At 44.1% G+C, this 26,967-nt stretch overlaps 1 protein-coding gene across 1 annotated transcript; it reads left to right on the top strand.

The window, feature by feature from the left end:
- The first annotated feature begins 333 nt into the window (after nucleotides 1-333).
- Nucleotides 334-26,967, top strand: LOC132871313 (GTPase IMAP family member 8-like). Its single transcript, XM_060905427.1, has 2 exons — nucleotides 334-972; nucleotides 24,447-26,967. Exons 1-2 carry the CDS (start codon nucleotides 334-336, stop codon nucleotides 25,794-25,796), a joined length of 1,989 nt encoding a protein of 662 aa, XP_060761410.1. The 3' UTR covers nucleotides 25,797-26,967.

Raw genomic sequence — 26,967 nt, 5'->3', positions numbered from 1 at the left:
GAGCTTTGCTTATCCTGGCAGAACCAGTTCTCGATAGCCTAAGGCGTTCCACCAACCTCATCATAAAAGATTGCCGACTTTTGTGTTTATATTCGGACACAATATAATAAATTTTTAGATTTCTATACATTTCCGCAGATTCTGATTATATTTGAAAGTGATGTATTCACTTATACACACACTATCTTTCCAGTAGCTAAGAAAATGGCGTACCAATTTAAATGGCTAACGGAGAGATATGGAGACTAATAGATTTATACATAAATATCCTACACTATTCTGTTGGTGTTACTGAAATATAAGGTCGCCTTTCTGTCCAAACAGCATCCAGAGATGAGGCGAAACTCCACCAGTCTCCATGGAGCCATTCAGTCCCCAATAAATCAGCTACGGTTGGTGCTGCTGGGCAGAACAGGTTCAGGTAAAAGTGCCACTGGAAACACCATCTTGGGTAAAAAATGCTTCACATCTCAACTGAGCATGGACTCCGTGACAAACCAATGCCAGAAGGAATCTGGAGTGGTTCAGGGGCGGAGCCTGGTGCTGATTGACACTCCTGGCTGGTTTGACACCTCCCTCCAGCAAAGTAAGGTAACAGAAGAAGTGCCAAGGTATCTGACCATGTGTTCACCTGGACCACATGCCTTTCTGCTCATCATACCAATCGCTCGCTTCACAGAGGAGCAGCAGAAGACTTTAGATATGATTGAGGCAGTTTTTGAGGAGAACATCAGTGACCACACAATCATCATATTTACCCATAAAGATGAGCTGAAAGGAAAGACAATTGAGCAGTTTATATCCGAACAGGGCCAAAGAATCCAGGATGTCGTTAAACGATTCAGTGGCCGTTTCTTGGCTTTCAGCAACAAGAACCTGGAGAACCGGGACCAGGTGGAACGGCTCCTGAAGAAGCTGGATGAGATGCTGGAACACAACAACTATGGTCACTTCACCAACCAGAAAAAGTTTGTAGAGAAAGCACTGGAAATATTGGAACAGAAAAAGCAAAAAAAACTAAATGCATCAATTCAGAAGGCCAAACAGGAAGTAAAACAGATGGCTGAACGTCGCAAGGCTGACATCATGAAAACCTTGGAGGTAGAGAAGCAGGAGATAGAAAGACACAGGAGTCAAATCCAGGGTGAAATCCGGCCCGCAGCTGAACCCCCCCCGACGGGAGAGGAAGTCCGCCACGACCATCTGTGCCCCCGGCAGGGATCTACAGTGCGCACATTTCACTCGCATTTGCGAGCAAATTTTTCGGCATGCTAACGATGAAAAAAAAAACGCGCATTCGTGCGAGGGCTTCTTGCGGCCGACAGTTTAGGAAAGTACTGAGCACAGACGCGCTGAGTTTAACATTCTAAAATGTATCAAATGTTAAACTGCAAAGTATGTAAATCCAGCGCTGGATAGCCTACCTAATATTTTTTACACTAGAGACAAGAAAATTACATCAATGTGTTCATGAGAGCCTTGTAGTGCTCAATGTGAAAGAATTTTCTGAATATCAAATCAAATCAAATCAAGTTTATTTGTACAGCGCTTTTAACAATAAACATTGTCGCAAAGCAGCTTTACAGAATTTGAACGACTTAAAACATGAGCTAATTTTATCCCTAATCTATCCCCAATGAGCAAGCCTGTGGCGACGGTGGCAAGGAAAAACTCCCTCAGACGACATGAGGAAGAAACCTCGAGAGGAACCAGACTCAAAAGGGAACCCATCCTCATTTGGGCAACAACAGACAGCCTGACTATAATATTAACAGTTTTAACAGGTATAACCCTCAACTGTCCTCATGGGGCCGGAATATCTCCTTTCGTTTTCGTGTAAATCCCCGTTGTTTGGAGGGAGCGCTCTGAGAAAATCCTGCACTTTCTCTCTGTGTCTCTGCTCGCAGCACGCGGGTGGGGGAGGGGATGCTCGCTCTCACACACACACATACACACACACAGGAGGGAGGGGCTGCTCGCTCTCACACACACACATACACAGGAGGGAGGGGCTGCTCGCTCTCACACACACAGGAGGGAGGGGCTGCTCGCTCTCACACACACACACAGGAGGGAGGGGCTGCTCGCTCTCTCTCTCACACACACACACATACACACACACAGGAGGGAGGGGATGCTCGCTCTCACACACACACACACACACACACACACACACACACACACACACACACAGGAGGGAGGGGATGCTCGCTCTCACACACACACACACACACACACAGGAGGGAGGAGCTGCTTGCTCTCTCACACACACACAGGAGGGAGGAGCTGCTCGCTCTCTCACACACACACAGGAGGGAGGAGCTGCTCGCTCTCTCACACACACACAGGAGGGAGGAGCTGCTCGCTCTCTCACACACACACAGGAGGGAGGGGCTGCTCGCTCTCACACACACACACAGGAGGGAGGGGCTGCTCGCTCACACACACACACACAGGAGGGAGGGGCTGCTCGCTCTCACACACACACACAGGAGGGAGGAGCTGCTCGCTCTCTCACACACACACAGGAGGGAGGAGCTGCTCGCTCTCTCACACACACAGGAGGGAGGAGCTGCTCGCTCTCTCACACACACACAGGAGGGAGGGGCTGCTCGCTCTCACACACACACACACACACACACACACACAGGAGGGAGGGGCTGCTCGCTCACACACACACACACAGGAGGGAGGGGCTGCTCGCTCTCACACACACACACAGGAGGGAGGAGCTGCTCGCTCTCTCACACACACACAGGAGGGAGGAGCTGCTCGCTCTCTCACACACACACAGGAGGGAGGAGCTGCTCGCTCTCTCACACACACACAGGGGGGAGGGGCTGCTCGCTCTCACACACACACACACACACACACACACACACACACACAGGAGGGAGGGGCTGCTCGCTCACACACACACACACAGGAGGGAGGGGCTGCTCGCTCTCACACACACACACAGGAGGGAGGGGCTGCTCGCTCTCTCACACACACACAGGAGGGAGGGGCTGCTCGCTCTCAGAGAGACACAGGCTTGTAGCATCAGGGCAAGTAACACATTCACACAGTTCAGTGCAGCTCCTGCAATAGCGACTGCTACGCGCACTGCATCACTCTCACAATTTCCCCTTTTTACTAATTGATATGCTAATTTTCCCCACATGAGTGGCTAGGGGCCCCTTCCCCTTTTCTTGAACTAAAACCCTGATGAGTCTAGGTTTAACTTCTAAATCGGATGTCAGAACAAATGTAGTAAAGCAACCAGGATGTTTTTCTTGGGATCATCCCCTTGTTTGCATCTTTCCCTTTCCTGTTTGAAAGATGCACTTAAAAGGATAGTTCGGGATTTTTGACATGAATCTGTATGGCATCCCCATCAATAGTGTCGTGCAAACACACTGACTTACCCCTGACAGCATCCTGTGAGTCCAGTTCTTGTCCAGTTTTGGTCCAGACGAAAGTAGTCCGGCAAGTTTGTTGGGGTCACGAAAGTAAAACGTTTTTCGTCTCAAAACAGTATGTGTTCAAAAGAGTGATATATTTGCATCACAAAACCATTGCCAAATAAAAAGTCAGACCTCGAAATCGCTTGGCACTATTTTCTCTCCCTTCTTATCACTGCGCGCTGCCGCCAGGTGACAGCCACGGCTGTTTCATTCATTGTTTTAGTGATGGGAATTTCGGCTCTTTTTCGGGAGCCGGCTCTTTTGGCTCTTCTTACTATAAGGACCCGGCTCTTTCGGCTCCCAAACGGCTCCTGAGATTTTATTTTTGATTTAAAGGAATACGCCACCCCCAGATGAAATTGAGTCAGTCCCTGCAGTCCCTAGAGTTGGATGAGTGAGCCAAAGCATTTTGTAGCCGACCCAGCCATTGTCCTGATCTATAAATGCCCCGGTTAGCTTAGCTTAGCGTAGTCGCTGTAATCCGGCGTGTCCAGCTAGCATTGTCGTTGCAAAAGTGAATTAAATAACTCAAGATTTTTTATAATTATTTCTCATGACTTGTACATTCACATCGAGTACACATATCAATGCAAATTAACACGAAGCGATTTACTAGACCGATTTATATCTGGAACTATTTTCAGCCACAGCACAGGCAAAGACACCGCGCAGCACCTGAAAACGGGTGCGCAGCGCCTGAAAACCCGTTTTCAGGCGCTGCGCGGTGTCTTTGCGCCTTCCTTTTCCTACCTATTCCTTTAATTGCTGCAATTAACTAGTTAATTCTGATTCTATTTCTCCTCTCAGTTATAATCTGTCCTGCTTTTGAAAAGATCCTCTCTGGGGGGACAGATGCTGCCACTATACACATCCTCCGTGCCATCACGTGTGTAAACCGTGGATAGAGTGCAGCCTTGGTCTCCCACCAGCTTAGTGGGTCTGCGTTTCGCTGTCACCTGGTGGCAGTGCGCAGTGATAAGAAGGGAGAGAAAATAGTGCCAAGCGATTTCAAGGTCTGACTTTTTATTTGGCAACGGTTTTATGATGCAAATATATCACTCTTTTGAACACATACTGTTTTGAGACGAAAAATGTTTTACTTTCGTGACCCCAACAAACTTGCCGGACTACTTTCGTCTGGACCAAAACTGGACAAGAACTGGACTCACAGGATGCTGTCAGGGGTAAGTCAGTGTGTTTGCACGACACTATTGATGGGGATGCCATACAGATTCATGTCAAAAATCCCGAACTACCACTTTAACTATTAAGTGTATAGTGGTCAGAGTTTGGTTGGATACAGGGAAAGGTGTCAAATGTAAAAAAAAAAAACAGCATCGTGAAACAGCCGGGAAAGGGTTTATCCCTTGTAATTGTCAATATAACTAATGGGGTATTGGGTATAAATAATCTTCCCATAGATTAAAATCACTATATGGGTATGCTTTTACTACCTTAAACATGAATAGTCAAAACAACAGTTGACCTACTTTCCGGACTTAGGATTTTTCAGAAAATATGCAAAAATAGTCTCGTCTCATCTTCTTCCGCTTTATCCGGGACCGGGTCACGGAGGCAGCAGTCTAAGCAGGGAAGCCCAAACTTCCCTTTCCCCAGACACCTCGGCCAGCTCCTCGGGAAGAACACCGAGGCGTTCCCAGGCCAGCCGAGAGACATAGGCCCAATCCCAATTCTAATTTCTACCCCTACCCCTCCGCCTTCCCCTCCGCCTTCCCCTTGGCCCTTCCCCTTGAAACTGAGCTACAAGGGATAGGGCTTGAAATTCAACCCTTACGTATTGGGATAGCCCTTCAACGATCGCATACGTCATCGCGTACCTCCGTCAGCGTTTACGTTAGCAAAACGCGACGCGTCATTGGCTGCGACCAGCCGCTACAGTCAGAGCCAGAGGCAGAGCTCTCTGCTGGCAGGGTGTGATTTGTTAACTAACACCACTGAATGGGATATCTTTGGCGCTTCGTGCACCACATCCGACAGAATGAGGTGTCAGAACACTCATGTAAACAATAAAAGCGAGAATAACAGAACAAAACGTACGCAGTCAAGCAACCGAAAACAATACTCACTCCCAAAGCTTTTTAGCAGCAGCTTGGATTTCAGAAATCGCTGCTCATTCTCAGCTCGAAAGCGAATCAAGCGGCGTGTTTCCTCTGGATAACAACTTAAAACACGTAAATAATGGAGAAAATACATTTATGACAATCTTTCGCCGCGGGAACCGCCATCTTTCTGAAATCCGCATGAAATCTCGCTGAAATCCGCATGGCATTGTGGGAAATCACTCAAACCCCTTCGTTCGGAGTCTGCTCCAGGAAAATCTCCGTTTGGAGGGGTACAGAAGCCCTACCCCTTCCCCTACCCCTCCGCGTTAACTGGGATTGGGACACCCCTACCCCTTCACGTGAACGCGCAAAATGGAGGGGAAGGGCTAAGGGGTACGTCCAAGGGGTGAAATGGGATTCGGCCATAGTCCCTCCAGCATGTCCTGGGTCTTCCCCGGGGCCTCCCCCCGGGGGGACATGCTTGGAACACCTCCCCAGGGAGGCGTCCAGGAGGCATCCGAAAAAGATGCCAGAGCCACCTCAGCTGATTCCTCTCGATGTGGAGGAGCACCGGCTCTACTCCAAGCTCCTCCCGAGTTCTCACCCTATCTCTAAGGGAGCGCCCAGCCACCCTGCGAAGGAAACTCATTTCGGCCGCTTGTATCCGCGATCTTGTTCTTTCAGTCATTACCCAAAGCTCATGACCATATACAAAAATAGTACCATATACAAATGCTTAGTTTATATTGAAGGGGTTGGATAATCAAATTGGCTTAAAAGTTTGATAAAAGGTGTCTGTTGATAGGGTTAAAGGTTCATTCCAGCCATCATGTGCCCACATGGCCAACTAATGGCCTGAAGTAGGGCATACCAAATGGTATTTTTGTCCCGAAGCCATATTTGGGACCCTCCTGTACCCCCACCAAATCTCTGAGTGCCCTGAAACTCTCTAAGTACATAGTATTGTTCACAAATATGATGTTAAATCAGTTGAAACCCCATCAACATAAAAACTTTCCAAGATATGGACCCCCAAAATGTCAAAAAAATTGTCATTAAAAAAATCTGCTTTTAAGGGGTTAATATCTCTAAAGATAGTAAACCTGTGCTATTTTTAGGTGCAGAATCTGATAGACAGGGCCATAATACATAGATATAGCAATTTACAGGTCTATATCCCCCTTAGAACAAAAGATATGGGCCTCCAAAAATGCTTGCAAATTACGTGCGCAATTCCCAGACCCCAAAAGTGGGCGTGGCACCCAAACTTTGAAGGGCCATAACTCAAAAAACGTTCGAGCTAGGAAGCTAAAATTTTGGATTCTTTCATTTGACATCATAAGGCACTAAGAAAATAAAAATAAGGCAAATTAAAGAGGTGTCACTGGGGAGGTTCTGGGCATTTGTGTGAATTGACCCCTTTCCAAAACAAGGCAGATAGGTGACTGGAATGGTCGCCAACAATACGTAATGATAAACAACAATGCGCAATATTATTATCAATCTTATCTGTGAATGACACAGTTTTGTTAACATATGTTGCCGCCGTATACCTCTTCTTCCATTCAAAAGGCTGAAAACGGATATGAGTTCCCCTGCAAGTGACGTAATGTGAAAAAGGCTAATTGTTCAAGGTGGTTATGGCCTGTGGGAAAAAACTGTTTTTGAGTCTGTTGGTCCTTGCTTTGATGCACCTGTAACACCTGCCTGAGGGCAGCAAGTCAAAGAACTCAGAGCCAGGGTGGGAGCTGTCCTTGATGATGATGTTAGCTCTGCTGAGCTCTGCTCTCTGTTTAGCTACTGTTTGTTCATTCATTCAGTTGTTCGTTATTCATTTGTTTGTTCATTCATTCATTCGTTCATTCATTCATTCTCAATTGAATTTTGCATTTTATGTGTTGTGTCTAAGGTTTGCGGTGCAATAAACCTTTAAAATGAAAACCTACTTGTGCTTGTGCCCCCATTTTTTTTCCCTGTGCTCCTAAAATTTTTAACTTAGGAGCACGTGTGCTCCTGAAAAAAAAAGTTAGTGTAGAGCCCAGGCCCCCGGCCTGTGGACCACCTTGAAGTTAAAGGGTTGGAGTGCCAGATACCAATGGGTGATCTGCGCATTGGCATCCTTCATGCAGTGGAGCCACTGGAGGGGCGCGTGGTCCGAACAGAGGGTGAAAGGGCGTCCCAGCAGGTAGTACCGGAGGGCGAGGACCGCCCACTTGATGGCCAGGCACTCCCTCTCTATGGTGCTGTAGCGCCCCTCACGCACTGACAGCTTTCGACTTATGTACAGCACTGGGCGATCCTCCCCCTCCACCTCCTGGGACAAAACAGCCCCCAGCCCTCTGTCCGACGCGTCTGTCTGCAATATAAAAGGGAGAGAAAAGTCAGGGGAGTGTAACAGTGGCCCCCCACACAGTGCAGCCTTTACCTCAGAAAAAGCCCGCTGGCATTGCTCCGTCCACTGGACCGGATCTGGTGCCCCCTTTTTAGTGAGATCAGTCAGCGGGCTGGTGACATCCAAATAATTAGGCATAAGCCTACGATAATAGCCAGCCAGCCCCAGGAACTGTCTCACCCCCTTTTTGGTCTTGGGCTTCGGGCAGGCCGCAATCGCTGCAATCTTGTTAATTTGGGGACGCACCTGCCCATTGCTCAAGTGGAAGCCCAGATACCATACTTCCACTCGCCCAATCGCAAACTTCTTCGGGTTGGCTGTCAGACCCGCCCGCCTCAGCAACCTAAGGACGGCCCTCAGGTGTTGTAGGTGCCGCGGCCAGTCATTACTATAAATAATGATGTCGTCAAGGTATGCAGCAGCATAGGTGGCGTGGGGGCGGAGGACCCTATCCATCAGCCGCTGAAACGTAGCGGGCGCCCCAAACAGCCCAAAAGGAAGTGTGACAAACTGGTGTAAGCCGAACGGTGTGGAAAAGGCCATTTTTTCTCAGGATAATGGAGTCAAGGGGATCTGCCAATAACCCTTTGTCAAATCCAGTGTCGAGTAAAAGTGAGCCGTGCCTAGTCGATCGAGCAACTCATCAATACGAGGCATTGGGTACGCATCGAATTTAGACACCGCGTTGACTTTTCTATAGTCTACACAGAACCAGACCGACCCGTCGGCCTTGGGTACCAAGACCACCGGGCTGCTCCAGTCGCTGTGGGACTCCTCGATGATGCCCATTTCGAGCATGGCCTCGAGTTCTTCCCGAACCACTTTTTCCTTGTGTTCGGGTAGCCTGTAAGGGCGGCTACGCACTACCACCCCTGGGGTGTCTCAATGTGGTGCTCTATGAGGTTGGTGCAGCCGGGCAGGGGCGAGAACACATCCAAAAATTCGGTCTGCAAGTGGGCAACCTCCGCAAGTTGTGTCGGGGAAAGGTGGTCTCCACAGGGGACCGGAGAGGTACGCGATGCTAATGCTCCCTTTTGAACCTCCGACCCCAGCTCTGCCTTCTCCGGAACCACCAACACCAACTCCACGGGGACCTCCCCGTTCCAGAGTTTGAGTAGATTGAGGTGGCAAATCTGTAGCGCCCCACCCCTGTCCATTTGCCTCACCTCGTAGTCAACGTCCCCGACTCGCCGTGTGACCTCAAAGGGTCCTTGCCACTTGGCGATTAATTTGGAGCTCGATGTGGGCAACAGTACAAGTACTTTATCTCCTGGTGTGAACTCCCTAAGGTGCGTACCCTTGTCGTACAGGCGGGTTTGCTGTTCTTAGGCCTGCCGCAAATTCTCCTGGGTTAGGTGCGTGAGTGTGTGGAGTTTTGCATGCAGGTCAATAATGTATTGAATTTCATTTTTACTTGGTGAAGGTCCCTCCTCCCAATTTTCTTGCAGCACGTCTAAAATGCCGCGTGGCTTACGCCCATATAACAATTCGAACGGGGAGAACCCCGTGGAGGCTTGTGGGACCTCTCGCACTGCAAACAACAAGGGTTCGAGCCATTTATCCCAATTACGTGCGTCCTCACTTAAGAATTTCTTAATTATATTTTTGAGGTTGCAATTGAATCGTTCGACTAAACCGTCCGTTTGTAGGTGATAAATGCTGGTGCGGATCGGCTTAATACCTAATAACCCATAAAGTTCATTCAGTGTTCATGACATAAACAAGGTGCCTTGATCAGTCAGAATCTCTTTTGGGATTCCAACTCGGGAGATAACGTGGAAGAATGCTTCCGCAATACTGCGTGCTGATATATTGCGAAGAAGCACTGCTTCCGGGTATCGCGTTGCATAGTCCACCAGAACTAATATAAAGCGGTACCCTCGTGTTGACCGATCTAATGGTCCGACGAGATCCATCCCCATTCTTTCGAACGGGGTTTCAATTAATGGTAGAGGGCGCAAAGGCGCTTTTGGAATGGCCGCTGGATTTACTAACTGGCATTCGCGGCACGCCGTACACCACCTACGGACATCGCCACGAATCCCTGGCCAATAGAACCGGGCCATTATTCGGGCTAGTGTTTTATCCTGCCCTAAGTTTCCAGCCATGGGATTAAAGTGAGCCGCCTGGAATACCCATTCCCGGCAGCTTTTTGGAATCAAGAGCTGCGTGATTTGTTCTTTAGTTTGAGTGTCCTGCGTCACTCGGTATAATCTATCCCTCATAATAGAAAAATAGGGGAAGGACAGGGTGGCGTTTGGCTGGAGCGTTTGACCATCGATTACTCTCACTTGGTCAAACGCATGCTGCAGAGTCTCGTCTCGCGACTGCTCTAACAGGAAATCCACGAGGGATTCCCTGAGAGAGGGAGGAGGAGCCAGCGGCTCCTCACTCTGACACGGAGATGACATAGACGGCTCTGTGACAGCTGCTCCCACCAATGCGACACCGGGACCTCCCCTTGCTGAAATACGGCAGGACCCACTCTTTACGAAATGACTCATTAATTCCCCGAATCCCGGCCAATCAGTCCCCAAAATTATCGAGTGGGTAAGGCGAGGATTAACCGCCACCTTTACTCTAAATTTTTCCCCTCTGAAAAAAATGTGGACCGACACTAAAGGGTAGCTGTGAACATCCCCGTGCACACACAACACCTTCACCCCCTGTGCTCCCCCCAATACCTCGTCTTGCACCAGGCTTCAGTGGATTGAGGTCGGATTACAGCCAGAGTCCACCAAAGCCTGATATGTATCCCCTTGGATACTCACCGGTATGCGATACACTCCGGCCCGATCGAGGGCGGCTCCTGGCGCATCGGGGATCCAAACCACCGCGCCCACTTCCATCACTGAGCACTGCTGTTGGAGGTGGCCCAGCTCCCCGCAGCGCCAGCAAACCGGCCCGGGCTTTCTCTCTGCACCGGTACTCTGGGGCTCACTCACCTAAGGGGGAGGAGAGACAGACACGTAAGTGGGAAACAGGAGGACACCGCCGGTGCGGCGGACCGGCTGTGAGGGAGCCGGCCCCCGCGGTGGGGAAACAGGGCGAGGAGGAGACACAGAAGGGGAGGGGGAGAGAGAGAGAGGAGAGAAGCAAAAAGGGGATCTGTGATCCTGCCGCGGGAACAGCCGCTAAATGATCCTCCGCCAACTCGATGGTCTGATCCAGCGACGCCGGGCGATGGCACTGGACCCACTCCGCCATTCCTTTGGGAAGTTGCGCGATGAACTGCTCCAGTGCCACCAGGTCGACGATTCCCTCGGCGTCGTGGTTGTCAGCCCTCAGCCAACCCCTGCAGGCGTCCTGGAGGTGCTGGCCAAACGCAAATGGGCGGCCGACCTCCTCTAGGCGCAGAGCGCAGAAGCGCTGACGATGTTGTTCTGGGGTGCGCCCCACACGCTGGAGGACGGCCCGGCGCAGGTCTGCGTAGGCCAGCCGGCTGTCGGCGGGGAGCTGTAGCGCGGCCAGCTGCGCCTCGCCCGTTAGCAGGGGGAGGAGGCGCGCCGCGTGCTGTTCCACTGGCCACCCCAAGGCTTCTGCTGCTTGTTCAAATAGCGTGAGGAAGGCCTCGGGGTCGTCGTGCGGGCCCATCTTCGTTGGGGTGAGGTGGAGTGGGCCCACAGCGGTGGAGATGGTGGACCCTGCCGACGCAAGGAGGTGCCGGAACGCCTGACGAGCTTCCTGTTGCGCCAGCACCAGGGCCTCGAGCCGTTGTTCTTGCTCCTTTCGGAGGGCGAGCAGCGCCTGGTGCTGGCTCTGTTGGGCCATGGTGAGGGCGTGGATCAGGTCTGCGAAGGGGGAGGACTCCATGGGGCTGTTCTCTTCTGTGCTCAGTCCAGGGTTTCAGCACCACTGTAGATGTCAGAGCGGGTGGGTGGAGCACAGAAGGACGGCAGGCCAGAACTGAGTTCCAAAAACTCTTTTTTACTGTATTTGCACTTTTCAGTACGAACATATACTCTCCCAGCCACACACATACACACACACACAAGTCATCTGGTGCGGGAGAGAGCTCCCTTCCTCTGCCCTCTCTCTCCTTATATAGGGCGTGGTTGATGGGAAGACACACAAACACAGGTTAATTCACATCAGGTGTAGTGATTCTGCCACTTACCTTCCCTGACTCTGCCCTCCGGTCACAGACTGACGCTTGACCACGCCCCCACTGCCACACCTGCACTGCTTGAACCAGAGCTTGCAGCTACCACGTTAGAAGCACCTACAAAAATAACTATTTTAATGCGTGCAACAGCAAAGGTAGCTCCATGGGTGAATGACCGTTGTTCCATTCAGTAACACAGAAGTCAAAGCATATATCTGTATGATCATGTAAGTTCGGAAAATTCAGTAATGTTGCCATCCTCCAGTCCAGAAGTGTAAAATAGGCACAGAAAATAAATCTAAAATATTCTCAGTAACTACTGCCTTGTGAAGCAAAACCAAATTGCAAGATATTAACAAAGCTTGTATCTGTTTTTCGACTTGAGAGCAAAATAGACCAATAAATTGATCAGTAATTTTCCAATAACAAGCTACCAGTTTTACATATCATCACATCGGAGTCCATTTCCTCATTAAATCCACATATTCATCCAATATAATCCCAATTAAATCCATTCCACTTCCAGTTTGTAACACTACAAAATGCGGAAAAGTTCAAGGGGGTGAATATTTATGCAAGACACTGCATGGTAAAACTGCAATTTGGATGTGAATATGATAATAGTAATGAATTGTTCATTTGTTTTGTAAGTGAAATATATTCAATCTGGCTCATTTGACATCGGACTAAGTGTATCGTGGCCTGTTACCTCTGAGTTTCACACCGCTGCTCTAATCTGTGTGATGGAATCAGGTCGTATCAGATGCTTGTAGTGTGCAGGAAAAATAAGAAATATGTTATTGATCTTATTGAATATATTGACTGATAGCAATAAAATTAAGAGAAATTTTAAAAACACAAAACAACTTTTTTAAAGACATGTTTCAGCATATCTCATGCCGTCTTCAGTTTAATAAGGAATGACTAGTCTTACATCACATGACAATATATACACCATGAACCAATCAACCAACTACAACACCAATTAAAAAATTAAGATAAAGCATAGGATTCCTCAGGAAACTGAAGATGGCATAGGATATGCCGAAACATGTCTTTAAAAAGTTTTGTGTTTGTTAAATTTTATTACAATCATAATCTCTTTTATTATTCATTTTTGCATCTACTAATCATAGTCGGTGTAGGGCTTGCATTCTTTGCCATCTAATACAAAGCAATTCTGTCTTTGGGCTTTTCAATGATGCAATAATTTCAAAGCATTTTACTGCAAACAAAAAAATCAATATCGTAAGTAGAACTGTAATTCTAAATATTTCTATGTTAATACACATTCCTTGTATGTGCACATTCCATTAATCAGATTTATAAGTTTGCATGCAACAAACTACGTATGGGGTTAATAGACTATTGTAAGGAATTACAATACATCTTTCATAAATACAATAAATTTTGGATTTTTCCAAATAGTGTCTCATGTATTTTTATTCATATATCTTTGTTTTGATTTAATACATTTCTTATCTTACCACCTAGCAGAAAAAAAAAAGATTCTGTTATTCTAGAGTTTGTAGAATTTGTCAATGATGCTTCTCATTTCCTGCTTAAACACGTATATTATTTACCAGCTGGGAGGTCTGTATCGTGAAATACGGTGACCAAGGTCTTGAAAATACTGACCGAGGCCTCTGGGCCGAGGTCAGTATTTTCAAGGCCGAGGTCACGGTATTTCACGATACGGACCAACCTTAAGCTGGTAAATAATATATTTGTATTTTTCTTTCACAAATTTTAACAGAAAATGAAAGCACCCGAAAGGGAAACCATATTTACAACACGGGTGATTGCTCTAAGACAACGAGGGAGGCTCAGCCTCCTCTAAAAATGACGAACATCGTGTAGGATGAATTGCGCTAGGCTTATGTTATAGCCGACCTTATAACATTGCTATTTCAGATCCAGAATCATAGAAATATATGTGCTCAACCCAACTACAGTGCGAAATCATTTCGTTATAACTTTCCCCAGTTTGCCTAATGTGTGCGTGAGTTTTTCCCCCTCGTGACAGCGCGATGCAGCCCGGCCTCAGTGGACTTCAATGGCATTTGGCAGCTATGCGCTTTTCAATCTCAAAATGCAAGACGGTTATTGGACAAATACTGCGAAAATGCCCGCCCACGGATGCCCAGCCTCACAGTGGGAGGGACATGGCAAAGCTTTCCGCGAGGAAACTAGTGATTGGTGAAAGCAGCCGGATATTTTCTTTGATTGACAGCTCGTTTCAAATATAGACAGGCAGCGGTGAATTTCAGTTCAGTCCCATGTGGATTCGCAAGTGCTGTGGCGTATTGTAAGAGATCAGCTTACATTTCGATTTCATTCATTACATACGGTTTCTACCAGCTTTTTTAGTTTGTATATATTTTCATTGTAAATAAAGTGTAAATATAGTGTTGTCAACTTTGCTATCTTAGTTCCAGAAATGTCGTTTATTTGAGTGACTGAACTTGAACTTGAGGGGGCTAGTCAGCTAGCAAGAAAGCTGCGCACAGATGCCAAGCATTGCTGATTTAATTTTGGCGAAGCCATTTGCCAGTCTTCCTTTCGAGGAAAAAAATTAAAATTAAAGAGCAGGGTAGACCAATGCCTCAAATTGACTTGGTGAAAAAGGTAGGGAATAATACTCGTTCCTTTCAGCTCTCCTGGTACGAGAAAGTGAATTGGCTAACAGCAAGTGACCCATATCAACAACAGTAAATAGGCTACTTTAGTAATATGTCATGGATGGACCAAAAATATAGAATCTATTTAAAATGTTTATGCTGAGTATATTATATTGGAATATATATTTTTCTGGATATGAATTAAACACAGCTACAATTTGGAAAACATTTTTAAACAAAAACACAGCCGAGAACATTTCACACTACAGACCTGGATTAAAAGTGAAGGGTTATCAAAATTGTCAATAAAACATTTCTCAGTCAAAATAAGTAAAATATAGGGAAAGTGTCATTGAATGAAATGTGTGGCACCCAGCTCTATGTTTGGCTCCCCAAGGTCAGTGCTTGTGCCTATTCCAGAACACTCTGCTGTTACTGCTGAGGTTCCTGACAAAGAGCTCCTTTCAATAATGATCAATTTTTAAACAACATGCCACAATTTTAAAATATAAAATGTTAAAATATACCCCCCAACACCACCATCATGTATATTGGACAGTAGGCTAATGGGCCAAAAGAACCTGTTATTTCACAGTTTGTGACCCTGCCAACAATCAGCCAGATCAGAGGCAAGAGTATGGGCAAAATTGATGTGTTTTTTCTTTTTTCTTTTAAAATCTGGAAATATCGTAATCAACCAGCCTCCCCTGTTTGAAAGACTACCAGCCGCCACTGATTTAGAACAAACCTGCTACAAGCTTGTCAAAAACCTGTTTGACAAGCTATGTCAGCTCGGAATTTTCCAAAAATAAAAAAACTTGATCTAGGCCACACAAAACCAGGCGCTTTCATCATAGTAAACAATATATATTTATATTTATTTTTAAATATATATATATATATATATATATATATATATATATATATATATATATATATATATATATACACACACACACACACACACACAGTATATATAGATATAGATATATAGATATATATCAGAAACCTGTTTGACAAGCTACAGGAGCTCGGAATTTTCCGAAAAGAAAACTTGATCTAGATCACTTCCCTGATCTAGGCGACAAAACATGCCAAAAATGTGAGCATAACCATCTTTTCAAAGAAATCACTGTTCACCTGGAAGAAAGGAAAATGTTTTTTATTAATCTGAATCAGAGTCAAGAAAGTTGAAGCACCTTCTCTTGGTTGCACAGCTAGAAGAAGTATCGCTTGTGCTAGGACCAGCGAAATTGAAATGGAACGTGCATCCTTCAAACTTCCCAATGTTGGCACCAGAAAACAAACCAGAAGCTGTAGTACTTGCAGATTCTTGACAATAGTTAACACTTGCAGAGGACTGAACCAGTAGACTTTGTTGTGTGTTTGATCTGGAGAGCACCTTTGACATGTTCCTTTGATGACCAGCAGAAGCAGATTTATAGGCATCTAGACTTTTCAGCTTTTTGTGCCCGCTGAGTTGGGCCACATAATTCTCTGCAAGCTCAGCGTCTATCAGATGGGAGATACAGGTTTTCCTGACGGGATGGTTGCTTGCATTGCCTGGTAATACCAGCTTTAGTATTGATTTTACTATATATACAGTGGTGCTTGAAAGTTTATGAACCCTTTAGAATTTTCTATATTTCTGCATAAATAGGACCTAAAACATCATCAGATTTTCACACAAGTCCTAAAAGTAGATAAAGAGAACCCAGTTAAACAAATGAGACTAAAATATTATACTTGGTCATTTATTTACTGAGGAAAATGATCCAGTGTTACATATCTGTGAGTAGCAAAAGTATGTGAACCTCTAGGATTAGCAGTTAATTTGAAGGTGAAATTAGAGTCAGGTGTTATCAATCAATGGGATGACAATCAGGTGTGAGTGGGCACCCTGTTTTATTTAAAGAACAGGGATCTATCAAAGTCTGATCTTCACAGCACATGTTTGTGGAAGTGTATCATGGCACAAACAAAGGAGATTTCTGAGGACCTCAGAAAAAGTGTTGTTGATGCTCATCAGGCTGGAAAAGGTTACAAAACCATCTCTAAAGAGTTTGGACTCCACCAATCAATTGAGGTATTTCACCCACGTGACCAAGTCACGTGACGCAGCCATTTTGGATGGCACGCTTAAGTCCTTCAGTGCAAGGCGGTATGAGATGGTGGAGACCTTTGCACATTTTAACAAGAAAGTAAGCTGTGATTCGTGTTAAATTGGATCTGTCTTTAATCACAAACACTGTACCCAGCCTTGGTATGGAGCCCTGTTTATTTATTTCTGTGTCCCGTTTCTTTCTAGCCTCTGTTATTGCGTTTTATGTCTCATGTCTGCTACATGCAACCCTAGACAAATTAACACTGCCTTGTTTCACTGCTGACAAATTAATCTATTCTAGGTGTCTGTAACACGTTTTTTTTTCAAGCTGGTTCTCCCTCTCTGTCTGCAGCGTTAGTATGTAGCTTGACGTTCAAAATGGTAGACACCGGGGTGTCACGTGACCCTGTGACGTCAGGTGAAATACCTCAATAGTCAGACAGATTGTGTACAAATGGAGGAAATTCAAGACCATTGTTACCCTCCCCAGGAGTGGTCGACCAACAAAGATCACTCCAAGAGCAAGGCATGTAATAGTCGGCGAGGTCACAAAGGACCCCAGGGTAACTTCTAAGCAATTGAAGGCCTCTCTCACATTGGCTAATGCTAATGTTCATGAGTCCACCATCAGGAAAACACTGAACAACAATGGTGTGCATGGCAGGGTTGCAAGGAGAAAGCCACTGCTCTCCAAAAAGAACATTGCTGCTCGTCTGCAGTTTGCTAAAGATCACGTGGACAAGCCAGAAGGCTATTGGAAAAATGTTTTGTGGATGGATGAAACCAAAATAGAACTTTTTAGTTTAAATGAGAAGCGTTATGTCTGGAGAAAGGAAAACACTGCATTCCAGCATAAGAACCTTATCCTGTCTGTGAAACATTGTGGTGGTAGTATCATGGTTTGGGCCTGTTTTGCTGCATCTGGGCCAGGACAGCTTACCATCATTGATGGAACAATGAATTCTGAATTAGACCAGTGAATTCTAAAGGAAAATGTCAGGACATCTGTCCATGAACTGAATCTCAAGAGAAGGTGGGTCATGCAGTAAGACAACGACCCTAAGCGCACAAGTCGTTCTACCAAAGAATGGTTAAATAAGAATGAAGCTAATGTTTTGGAATGGCCAAGTCAAAGTCCTGACCTTAATCCAATCAAAATGTTGTGGAAGGACCTGAAGCGAGCAGTTCATGTGAGGAAACCCACCAACATCCCAGAGTTGAAGCTGTTCTGTACGGAGGAATGGGCTAAAATTCCTCCAAGCCGGTGTGCAGGACTGATCAACAGTTACTGCAAACGTTTAGTTGCAGTTATTGCTGCACAAGGGGGTCACACCAGATACTGAAAGCAAAGGTTCACATACTTTTGCCACTCACAGATATGTAATATTGGATCATTTTCCTCAATAAATAAATGACCAAGTATAATATTTTTGCCTCATTTGTTTAACTGGGTTCTCTTTATCTACTTTTAGGACTTGTGTGAAAATCTGATGATGTTTGAGGTCATATTTATGCAGAAATATAGAAAATTCTAAAGGGTTCACAAACTTTCAAGCACCACTGTAGGTGCAAATGTGAACATTGTGATGATTCCCATCTTGTGAGGACATTGGAACTTGGCAGTTGTCGAGAAGTGGTTGATGCTGTTGGAAATATGGCTTTTGACAGTTCTATCAAGCGATTAAAATGCATCACACAGCATGAAGACTACATTGCTCTGAGTAATTGGGCAGTTTTATGAAACTAACATGAAACCTAGGCTTTTGTTTTCGTTTTACCTTTAGTGGTATTGATGAGGCTCTTTACGAAGCACTACCTAGTTTTGTTGTATAATGAATAATAAATAGGCTAGCCTGAATCTCATCTCATCTCATCTCATTATCTCTAGCGCTTTATCCTGTTCTACAGGGTCGCATGCGAGCTGGAGCCTATCCCAGCTGACTACGGGCGAAAGGCGGGGTACACCCTGGACAAGTCGCCAGGTCATCACAGGGCTGACACATAGACACAGACAACCATTCACACTCACATTCACACCTATGGTCAATTTAGAGTCACCAGTTAACCTAACCTGCATGTCTTTGGACTGTGGGGGAAACCGGAGCACCCGGAGGAAACCCACGGGGAGAACATGCAAACTCCGCACAGAAAGGACCTTGCCGGCCGCGGGGCTCGAACCCGGACCTTCTTGCTGTGAGGCGACAGCGCTAACCACTACACCACCGTGCCGCCCGCTAGCCTGAATATTTATTTATTATACAATCTCTACAAGAATAGGTCTTAATATTCTTACTTGCTACAAAGGTCCACAGAAAGGACAGTAAGCAGGGGCGGATCCAGGAAAGTGGGAAATGGAGGGCGTCAACCTAGTCAGGCTGGGGGTCTGGGGACTGCCAGAGGCCCCTGGAAGCTCTGCAGAGTTGAGCTGAGCAGGTGTGCTGTACCAGTGCTCTCCTTTTGGCCCCAATGGCTTTACACATTGCAGTATCATTATTATTTAGCTAAGGAATGAAATTGAGAAGAAGGCAAAGTATAAGAGAGAGAGAGAGAGAGAGAGAGAGCGACCAAAATTCCATTTTCTGAGGAAAGGTTTTGTCTGTGATTGAAAAAAGTGAGTACTTTTCCTGTTGTTGTTGTTTCTTTCTCATTGTTTCATTGTTAGCTCTGTAAGAATTATGTTTGTTGAATCAGGTAAAATGCATATGAAGTTATATATATATATATATATATATATATATATATATATATATATATATATATATATATACTGTATATTTATATACAGTGGGGCAAAAAAGTATTTAGTCAGCCACCAATTGTGCAAGTTCTCCCACTTAAAAAGATGAGAGAGGCCTGTAATTTTCATCATAGGTACACTTCAACTATGAGAGACAGAATGGGGGGAAGAATCCAGGAAATCACATTGTAGGATTTTTAATGAATTAATTGGTAAATTCCTCGGTAAAATGAGTATTTGGTCACCTACAAACAAGCAAGATTTCTGGCTCTCACAGACCTGTAACTTCTTCTTTAAGAGGCTCCTCTGTCCTCCACTCGTTACCTGTATTAATGGCACCTGTTTGAACTCATTATCAGTATAAAAGACACCTGTCCACAACCTCAAACAGTCACACTCCAAACTCCACTATGGCCAAGACCAAAGAGCTGTCAAAGGACACCAGAAACAAAATTGTAGACCTGCACCAGGCTGGGAAGACTGAATCTGCAATAGGTAAGCAGCTTGGTGTGAAGAAATCAACTGTGGGAGCAATTATTAGAAAATGGAAGACATACAAGACCACTGATAATCTACCTCGATCTGGGGCTCCACGCAAGATCTCACCCCGTGGGGTCAAAATGATCACAAGAACGGTGAGCAAAAATCCCAGAACCACACGGGGGGACCTAGTGAATGACCTGCAGAGAGCTGGGACCAAAGTAACAAAGGCTACCATCAGTAACACACTACACCGCCAGGGACTCAAATCCTGCAGTGCCAGACGTGTCCCCCTGCTTAAGCCAGTACATGTTCAGGCCCGTCTGAAGTTTGCTAGAGAGCACCTGGATGATCCAGAAGAGGATTGGGAGAATCTCATATGGTCAGATGAAACCAAAATAGAACTTTTTGATAAAAACTCAACTTGTCGTGTTTGGAGGAGAAAGAATGCTGAGCTGCATCCAAAGAACACCATACCTACTGTGAAGCATGGGGGTGGAAACATCATGCTTTGGGGCTGTTTTTCTGCAAAGGGACCAGGACGACTGATCCGTGTAAAGGAAAGAATGAATGGGGCCATGTATCGTGAGATTTTGAGTGAAAACCTCCTTCCATCAGCAAGGGCATTGAAGATGAAACGTGGCTGGGTCTTTCAGCATGACAATGATCCCAAACACACCGCCCGGGCAACGAAGGAGTGGCTTCGTAAGAAGCATTTCAAGGTCCTGGAGTGGCCTAGCCAGTCTCCAGATCTCAACCCCATAGAAAATCTTTGGAGGGAGTTGAAAGTCCGTGTTGCCCAGCGACAGCCCCAAAACATCACTGCTCTAGAGGAGATCTGCATGGAGGAATGGGCCAAAATACCAGCAACAGTGTGTGAAAACCTTGTGAAGACTTACAGAAAACGTTTGACCTCTGTCATTGCTAACAAAGGGTATATAACAAAGTATTGAGATGAACTTTTGTTATTGACCAAATACTTATTTTCCACCATAATTTGCAAATAAATTCTTTAAAAATCAGACAATGTGATTTTCTGGATTTTTTTTCTCATTTTGTCTCTCATAGTTGAAGTGTACCTATGATGAAAATTACAGGCCTCTCTCATCTTTTTAAGCGGGAGAACTTGCACAATTGGTGACCGACTAAATACTTTTTTGCCCCACTGTGTATGTGTGTATATATATATATATATATATATATATATATATATATATATATATATATATTTTTTTTTTTTTTTTACATGTACTCGGAAATCAGCAAATAAAACACTTGTACGTGGAAAAACTGTTAAAACAAAAGAAACCCCAATTAAATTTTAGTCAATAACCCCAGCTGTATCTTAAAAAAAATATGTCCAGAGGACTGGGCGGAGTTTTACTGCAGAATGTAGATTGATGATGTCATGTTGGTTGCTAAGTGCGTGTTTTTCACAGAGCTTTGCTTATCCTGGCAGAACCAGTTCTCGATGGCCTAAGGCGTTCCGCCAACCTCATAATAAAAGATTGCCGACTTTTGCGTTTATATTCGGACACAATATAATAAATGTTTAGATTTCTATAAATTTCTGTAGATTATGGTTATATCTGAAAGTGATGTATTCACTTATACAAACCCTCTCTTTCTGGTAGCTAAGAAAATGGCGTACCAAGTTTTCAATAGCTACCAATGACCCTAACCGATAAGTACATCATCGCTTGTTTACCTCAGTGCATTATGGGCGATACCTGGGGTCAGCTCCGCCATATTGTTTACTTTCGCCTTTGTTAAACACTGCACTGTTCTGTCTAACCGGTTTTAACCACGCCTGAAGTGAATTGCTGTGTGCCTTACTGTATCTCCACAAAGAGAACACCTCATTTGAGCTTTTATCAGCTGCCAGTCGAGAAGAAGAGAAGAAAGAAATAGACAAGTGTTTGTAACTTACATTTCTCTGGTGGGGAAAAAGACATACTTAAATTGTGACTCAGAAATAGTTCCATGGTCTGCGGAACGTCCTTCGGTTATAGAAGATTATAACAATCGATAGTTCATCGTCCGAAACTAGTGATATTCCAAAGCCTGTAAAACAAAGACGCGTTTTGCCTCTCAACATACTGAAGCACTCGGCAGCTGAACGAGCCTGTCGGACTGATAAAACTCCCAAACCACCAAGGGTTCTCTTTCGGGTATGTATAATGTTCAGTGTACCTCACTAGCGGCATTTATTGAAGAAAATGCACTTTTACTGAACATGACATGGCAGATCAGCGGGTTTCTGGTTTATTTTTTCATAATGTTTCCTGATATCAAGTTTTATTTAACTAACTCATTTAAAAATGTTTAGATACTGTTCATCTGGGCCCGGGATCATGAAGCAATCTTAGACTTAAGTCAACAGTTGATTTTTCATAACAGTTTCCCGAACTGCATCTGTAACTTTCATTGTGCTGGATCAAGATTAAGTACAAGGCTAAGATTCCATTAGAACAAGCTTCTTAGAAAATAGTAAGGAATGAGTGAAGATTAAAAGAAACAATTTTAGACTTAAGTCTCAGATTGCTTCATGATCCAATATACGTCCTCAGAAATAAGACATTCTGAGATTTGATGTCGTTGTACAGTATGGTAGACTCGGTCTAGACTCTTACCTTCTCAGCAAGCTTGATTTGGATTCCGATTTTCCTGCTATAAACCCTCGACATTTTATCCACCTGCTTAAATCACCAATTTCATTCTCTTCCACGACAGAGCACGGCAAAACCGCTCCTCTCACGTCACTCTCATGTAAAATTAATCTGACATCCGTCATATTGCTCAACTACCGACCCCGGTTATCCCCCACAATGCATTGCGGTAAACAAGTGATGACATAGTTATGCTTGAGGGCTATACAGCGCCATAGCTGAGGAGATTATCCGAGAAATGGGATTTCCCACATATTAGAGTATCTGTTCCGTGTTCCTACTATATATCTACACCGGGACAAAAAATACCACCCAGAATTTTATACTGAATGTAGTTGATGTTTTATGATGATTTAGTTCAAATGAAGCAGAAGCAGACTACGATGTTTTTCACAGCCAGTATGCACCATATAAAGATGAACCACTCACAAAGAGCAAGACCAAGACAACAATATGGATGAACAAGCTGATATTGATGGTCTTAGTCAAACGGTATTAGAAGTATATTATGAAGGAACAGGAGCAGTTGAGGCTTGGTTAGTTTTAAACTACATTATTTGGATAAACAAATTATTTGAAGGACAGGAAAAGCAAAACATAAATTGTATGTCGTGTGCAGCGGCATTTGTATGACTGACAGTCTGATCTCTAGTGTGGTGATATGACAGAGCGATACCTTTTTCATTCAACTGTTTGCTGAAAATGTTATGAATATAATTTTTTACTATATATAGGTGCAAGTGTGAACATTGTGATGCTTCCAATCTTGTGAGGACTTTGGAATTTGGCTGCTCTCGAGAAGTGGTTGATACTGTTGGAAATATGGCTTTTGACAGTTCTATCGAGCGAATAAAATGCATCACACAGCATGAAGACGAAAATTCTCTTAGTAATTGGGCAGTTTTATGAAACTAACATGAAACCTAGGCTTTCGTTTCCATTTTACCTTTAGTAGTATTAATGAGGCTCTTTATGAAGCACGACCTAGTTTTGTTGCATAATGAATAATAAATAGGCTAGCCTGACTGTTTATTTATTATTCCATCTCGACAAGAATAGGTCTTAATATTCTTACTTGCTACAAATTTGGTCCATAGAAAGGACAATAAGAATAATAAAATCATGTGAAACAGATTGTTTGATTGCTACTGACAGAAAATATAACATTTTAGGATATAAACTTGTTTTTTTTTTTTGGTGTTCACTGGTGATTTCTGATGGCTTTATCATGACAGAGTCTCTGGTTGGTATGGACTCTTTTCACAGGATGGTGTGTAGTTTATTTTCACCAACCATTAAGGCAGAATACCTTCTTTCATAACAGCCGTCTTCAAAATGTGCTGAACATAGCACAGTATATTTGCTCAGAAGTTCATGAAAGTCCGGTAGATGCCGCTGCACAAACATGACCCGGTTTTGTCTCAGAGCTGGATTGGATGGGAACTGATGCATCCATGTACCGGGGTAAAATTTATGTTCATATAACTCACATTATTTGGCGCTCTGATGACACAATATCGACCTCCTCTTTGTTTGGGTTTACTGTCTGCCGTAGTGAAATGTGATAGTAATTTTGCAATCAGCGTGACGTCTTAGCAGTGCTGTATGATGCGTTTTGGCTGCGACTTAAAAACAGACAATATTTTTGTAAACCCATGAAAATTCTTTGCGTCGTAAAAACATCAGTTTTTATGACTGTTGCCTTAAACTTTGCAGTTGTATGTTTGAAAAAAATCACTTCATATGCAGTTTAAATTGCTAATTTAGAGATATCCTACAATATTCTGTTAGTATTACTGAAATATAAGGTCGCCTTTCTGTCCAAACAGCATCCAGAGATGAAGCAAGACTCCACCAGTCTCCATGGAGCCGTTCAGTCCCCAGGAACTCAGCTACGGTTGGTGCTGCTGGGCAGAACAGGTTCAGGTAAAAGTGCCACTGGAAACACCATCTTGGGTAAAAAATGCTTCCCATCTCAACCGAGCATGCACTCAGTGACAAACCAATGCCAGAAGGAATCTGGAGTGGTTCAGGGGCGGAGCCTGGTGCTGATTGACACTCCTGGCTGGTTTGACATCTCCCTCCAGCAAAGTAAGGTAACAGAAGAAGTGCCAAGATATCTGGCCATGTGTTCACCTGGACCACATGCATTTCTGCTCATCATACCAATCGCTCAATTCACAGAGGAGCAGCAGAAGACTTTAGATATGATTGAGGAAGCTTTCAAAAAGAACATCAGTGACCACACGATCATCATATTTACCCATGAAGACGACCTGGAAGGAAAGACAATTGAGCAGTTTATATCCGAACAGGGCCAAGGAATCCAGGATGTCATTAAACGATTCGGTGGCCGTTTCGTGGCTTTCAACAACAAGAACCCGGAGAACCAGGACCAGGTGGAACAGCTCCTGAAGAAGCTGGATGAGGTGCTGGAACACAACAACTATGGTCACTTCACCAACCAGAAAACAGAGGTTGTAGAGAAAGGACCGGCAATATTGGAACAGAAAAAGCAAGAAAAACTAAATGCATCAATTCAGAAGGTCAAGCAGGAAGTAAAACAGATGGCTGAACGTCGCAAGGCTGATATCATGAAAACCTTGGAGATAGAGAAGCAGGAGATAGAAAGACGCAGGCGTCAAATGCAGGAAGAAATCGACCATTTAACAGCAGAAATTCACAAAAACCATGAAAAACCTTATGGAGGAGAGCTGCAGTTGCTGCAGGAATCTCTAAAGAATGCAGAAAACAGCCTCAGAAAGCTGGAGAAAGAGATGGAATTAAAGATAAAAGAAAGTGAAAAAAACAAAAGTGACATCGAAAAATGGAGCAAGGAAGAAGAGCAGAGAAGAGAACAAGAAGAGAGAGAAAAAGCTTCAAATGAAGATGAACGCAGACGGTATTACAATGAAAAATATTTCACTATTCTGAAGTACCTCGTCATTTTTTTGGGAGGCGCTGGAGCTGGATTAGCATTGGGACGTGTACTTTTTTCCACCACTGCAGCACCTGTGGGACCGGCGACAGCACCTGTGGGACCGGCGACAGAGTTACCTGCACTGCTCAAACCAGAGCCTGCAGCTACCACATTAGAAGCACCTACAAAAAGAGCTATTTTAACGTGTGTAAAAGCAAAGGTAGCTACTTGGGTGAATGACCGTTGTTCCATTCAGTAACACAGAAGTCAAAGCATATATCTGTCTGATCATGTAAGTTTGGAAAATTCAGTAATGTTGCCGTCCTCCAGTCCAGAAGTGTAAAACAGGCACAGAAAATAAATCTAAAATATTCTCAATATGCCTTGTGAAGCAAAACCAAATTGCAAGATATTAACAAAGCTTGTATCTGTTTTTCGACTCAAGAGCAAAATAGACCAATAAATTGATCAGTAATTTTCCAATAACAAGCTACCAATTTTACATATCATCATATCAGAGTCCATTTCCTCATTAAATCCACATATTCGTCCAATATAATCCCAATTAAATCCTTTCCAGTTCCAGTTTGTAACACTACAAAATGTGGAAAAGTTCAAGGGGGTGAATATTTATGCAAGACACTGCATGGTAAAACCGCAATTTGGATGTGAATATGGTAATAGTAATGAATTGTCCATTTGTTTTGTAAGTGAAATATATTCAATCTGGCTCATTTGACATCGGACTAAGTGTATTGTGGCCTGTTACCCCTGAGTTTCACTCCGCTGCTCTAATCTGTGTGATGGAATTAGGTCGTATCAGATGCTTGTAGTGTGCAGGAAAAATAAGAAATATGTTTTTGATCTTATTGAAAATTATCGACTGTGATAGCAATAAAATTAAGATAAATTTTAAAAACACAACTTCTTTAAAGACATGTTTCAGCATACCTCATGCTGTCTTCAGTTTAATAAGGAATGACTAGTCTTACATCACATGGCAATATATACACCATGAACCAATCAACCAACTACAACACCAATTAAAAAATTAAGATAAAGCATAGGATTCCTCAGGAAACTAAAGATGGCATAGGATATGCCAAAACATGTCTTTAAAAAGTTGTTTTGTGTTTGTTAAATTTTATTACAATCATAATCTCTTTTATTATTCATTTTTGCATCTACTAATCATAGTCGGTGTAGGGCTTGCATTCTTTGCCATCTAGTACAAAGCAATTCTGTCTTTGGGTTTTTCAATGATGCAATAATTTCAAAACATTTTACTGCAAACAAAAAAATCAATATAGGAAGTAGAACTGTAAATCTAAATATTTCTATGTTAATACACATTCCTTGTATGTACACATTCCATTAATCAGATTTATAAGTTTGCATGCAACAAAGTACGTATGGGGTTAGTAGACTAT

Source organism: Neoarius graeffei, chromosome 23 (genome assembly GCF_027579695.1).
Source record: "Neoarius graeffei isolate fNeoGra1 chromosome 23, fNeoGra1.pri, whole genome shotgun sequence".
In the NCBI taxonomy this organism is placed as follows: domain Eukaryota; kingdom Metazoa; phylum Chordata; class Actinopteri; order Siluriformes; family Ariidae; genus Neoarius; species Neoarius graeffei.
This window is presented reverse-complemented; position numbering and strand designations above follow the sequence as displayed.

What these genes read in the sequence shown, in the direction of transcription:
- LOC132871313 (XM_060905427.1), top strand. Translation starts at nt 334, where the DNA reads ATGAGGCGAAACTCCACCAGTCTCCATGGAGCCATTCAGTCCCCAATA. An exon ending in TCACCAACCAGAAAAAGTTT is followed by an intron (nt 973 to 24,446) that starts GTAGAGAAAGCA and finishes CTGTCCAAACAG; the next exon opens with CATCCAGAGATGAAGCAAGA.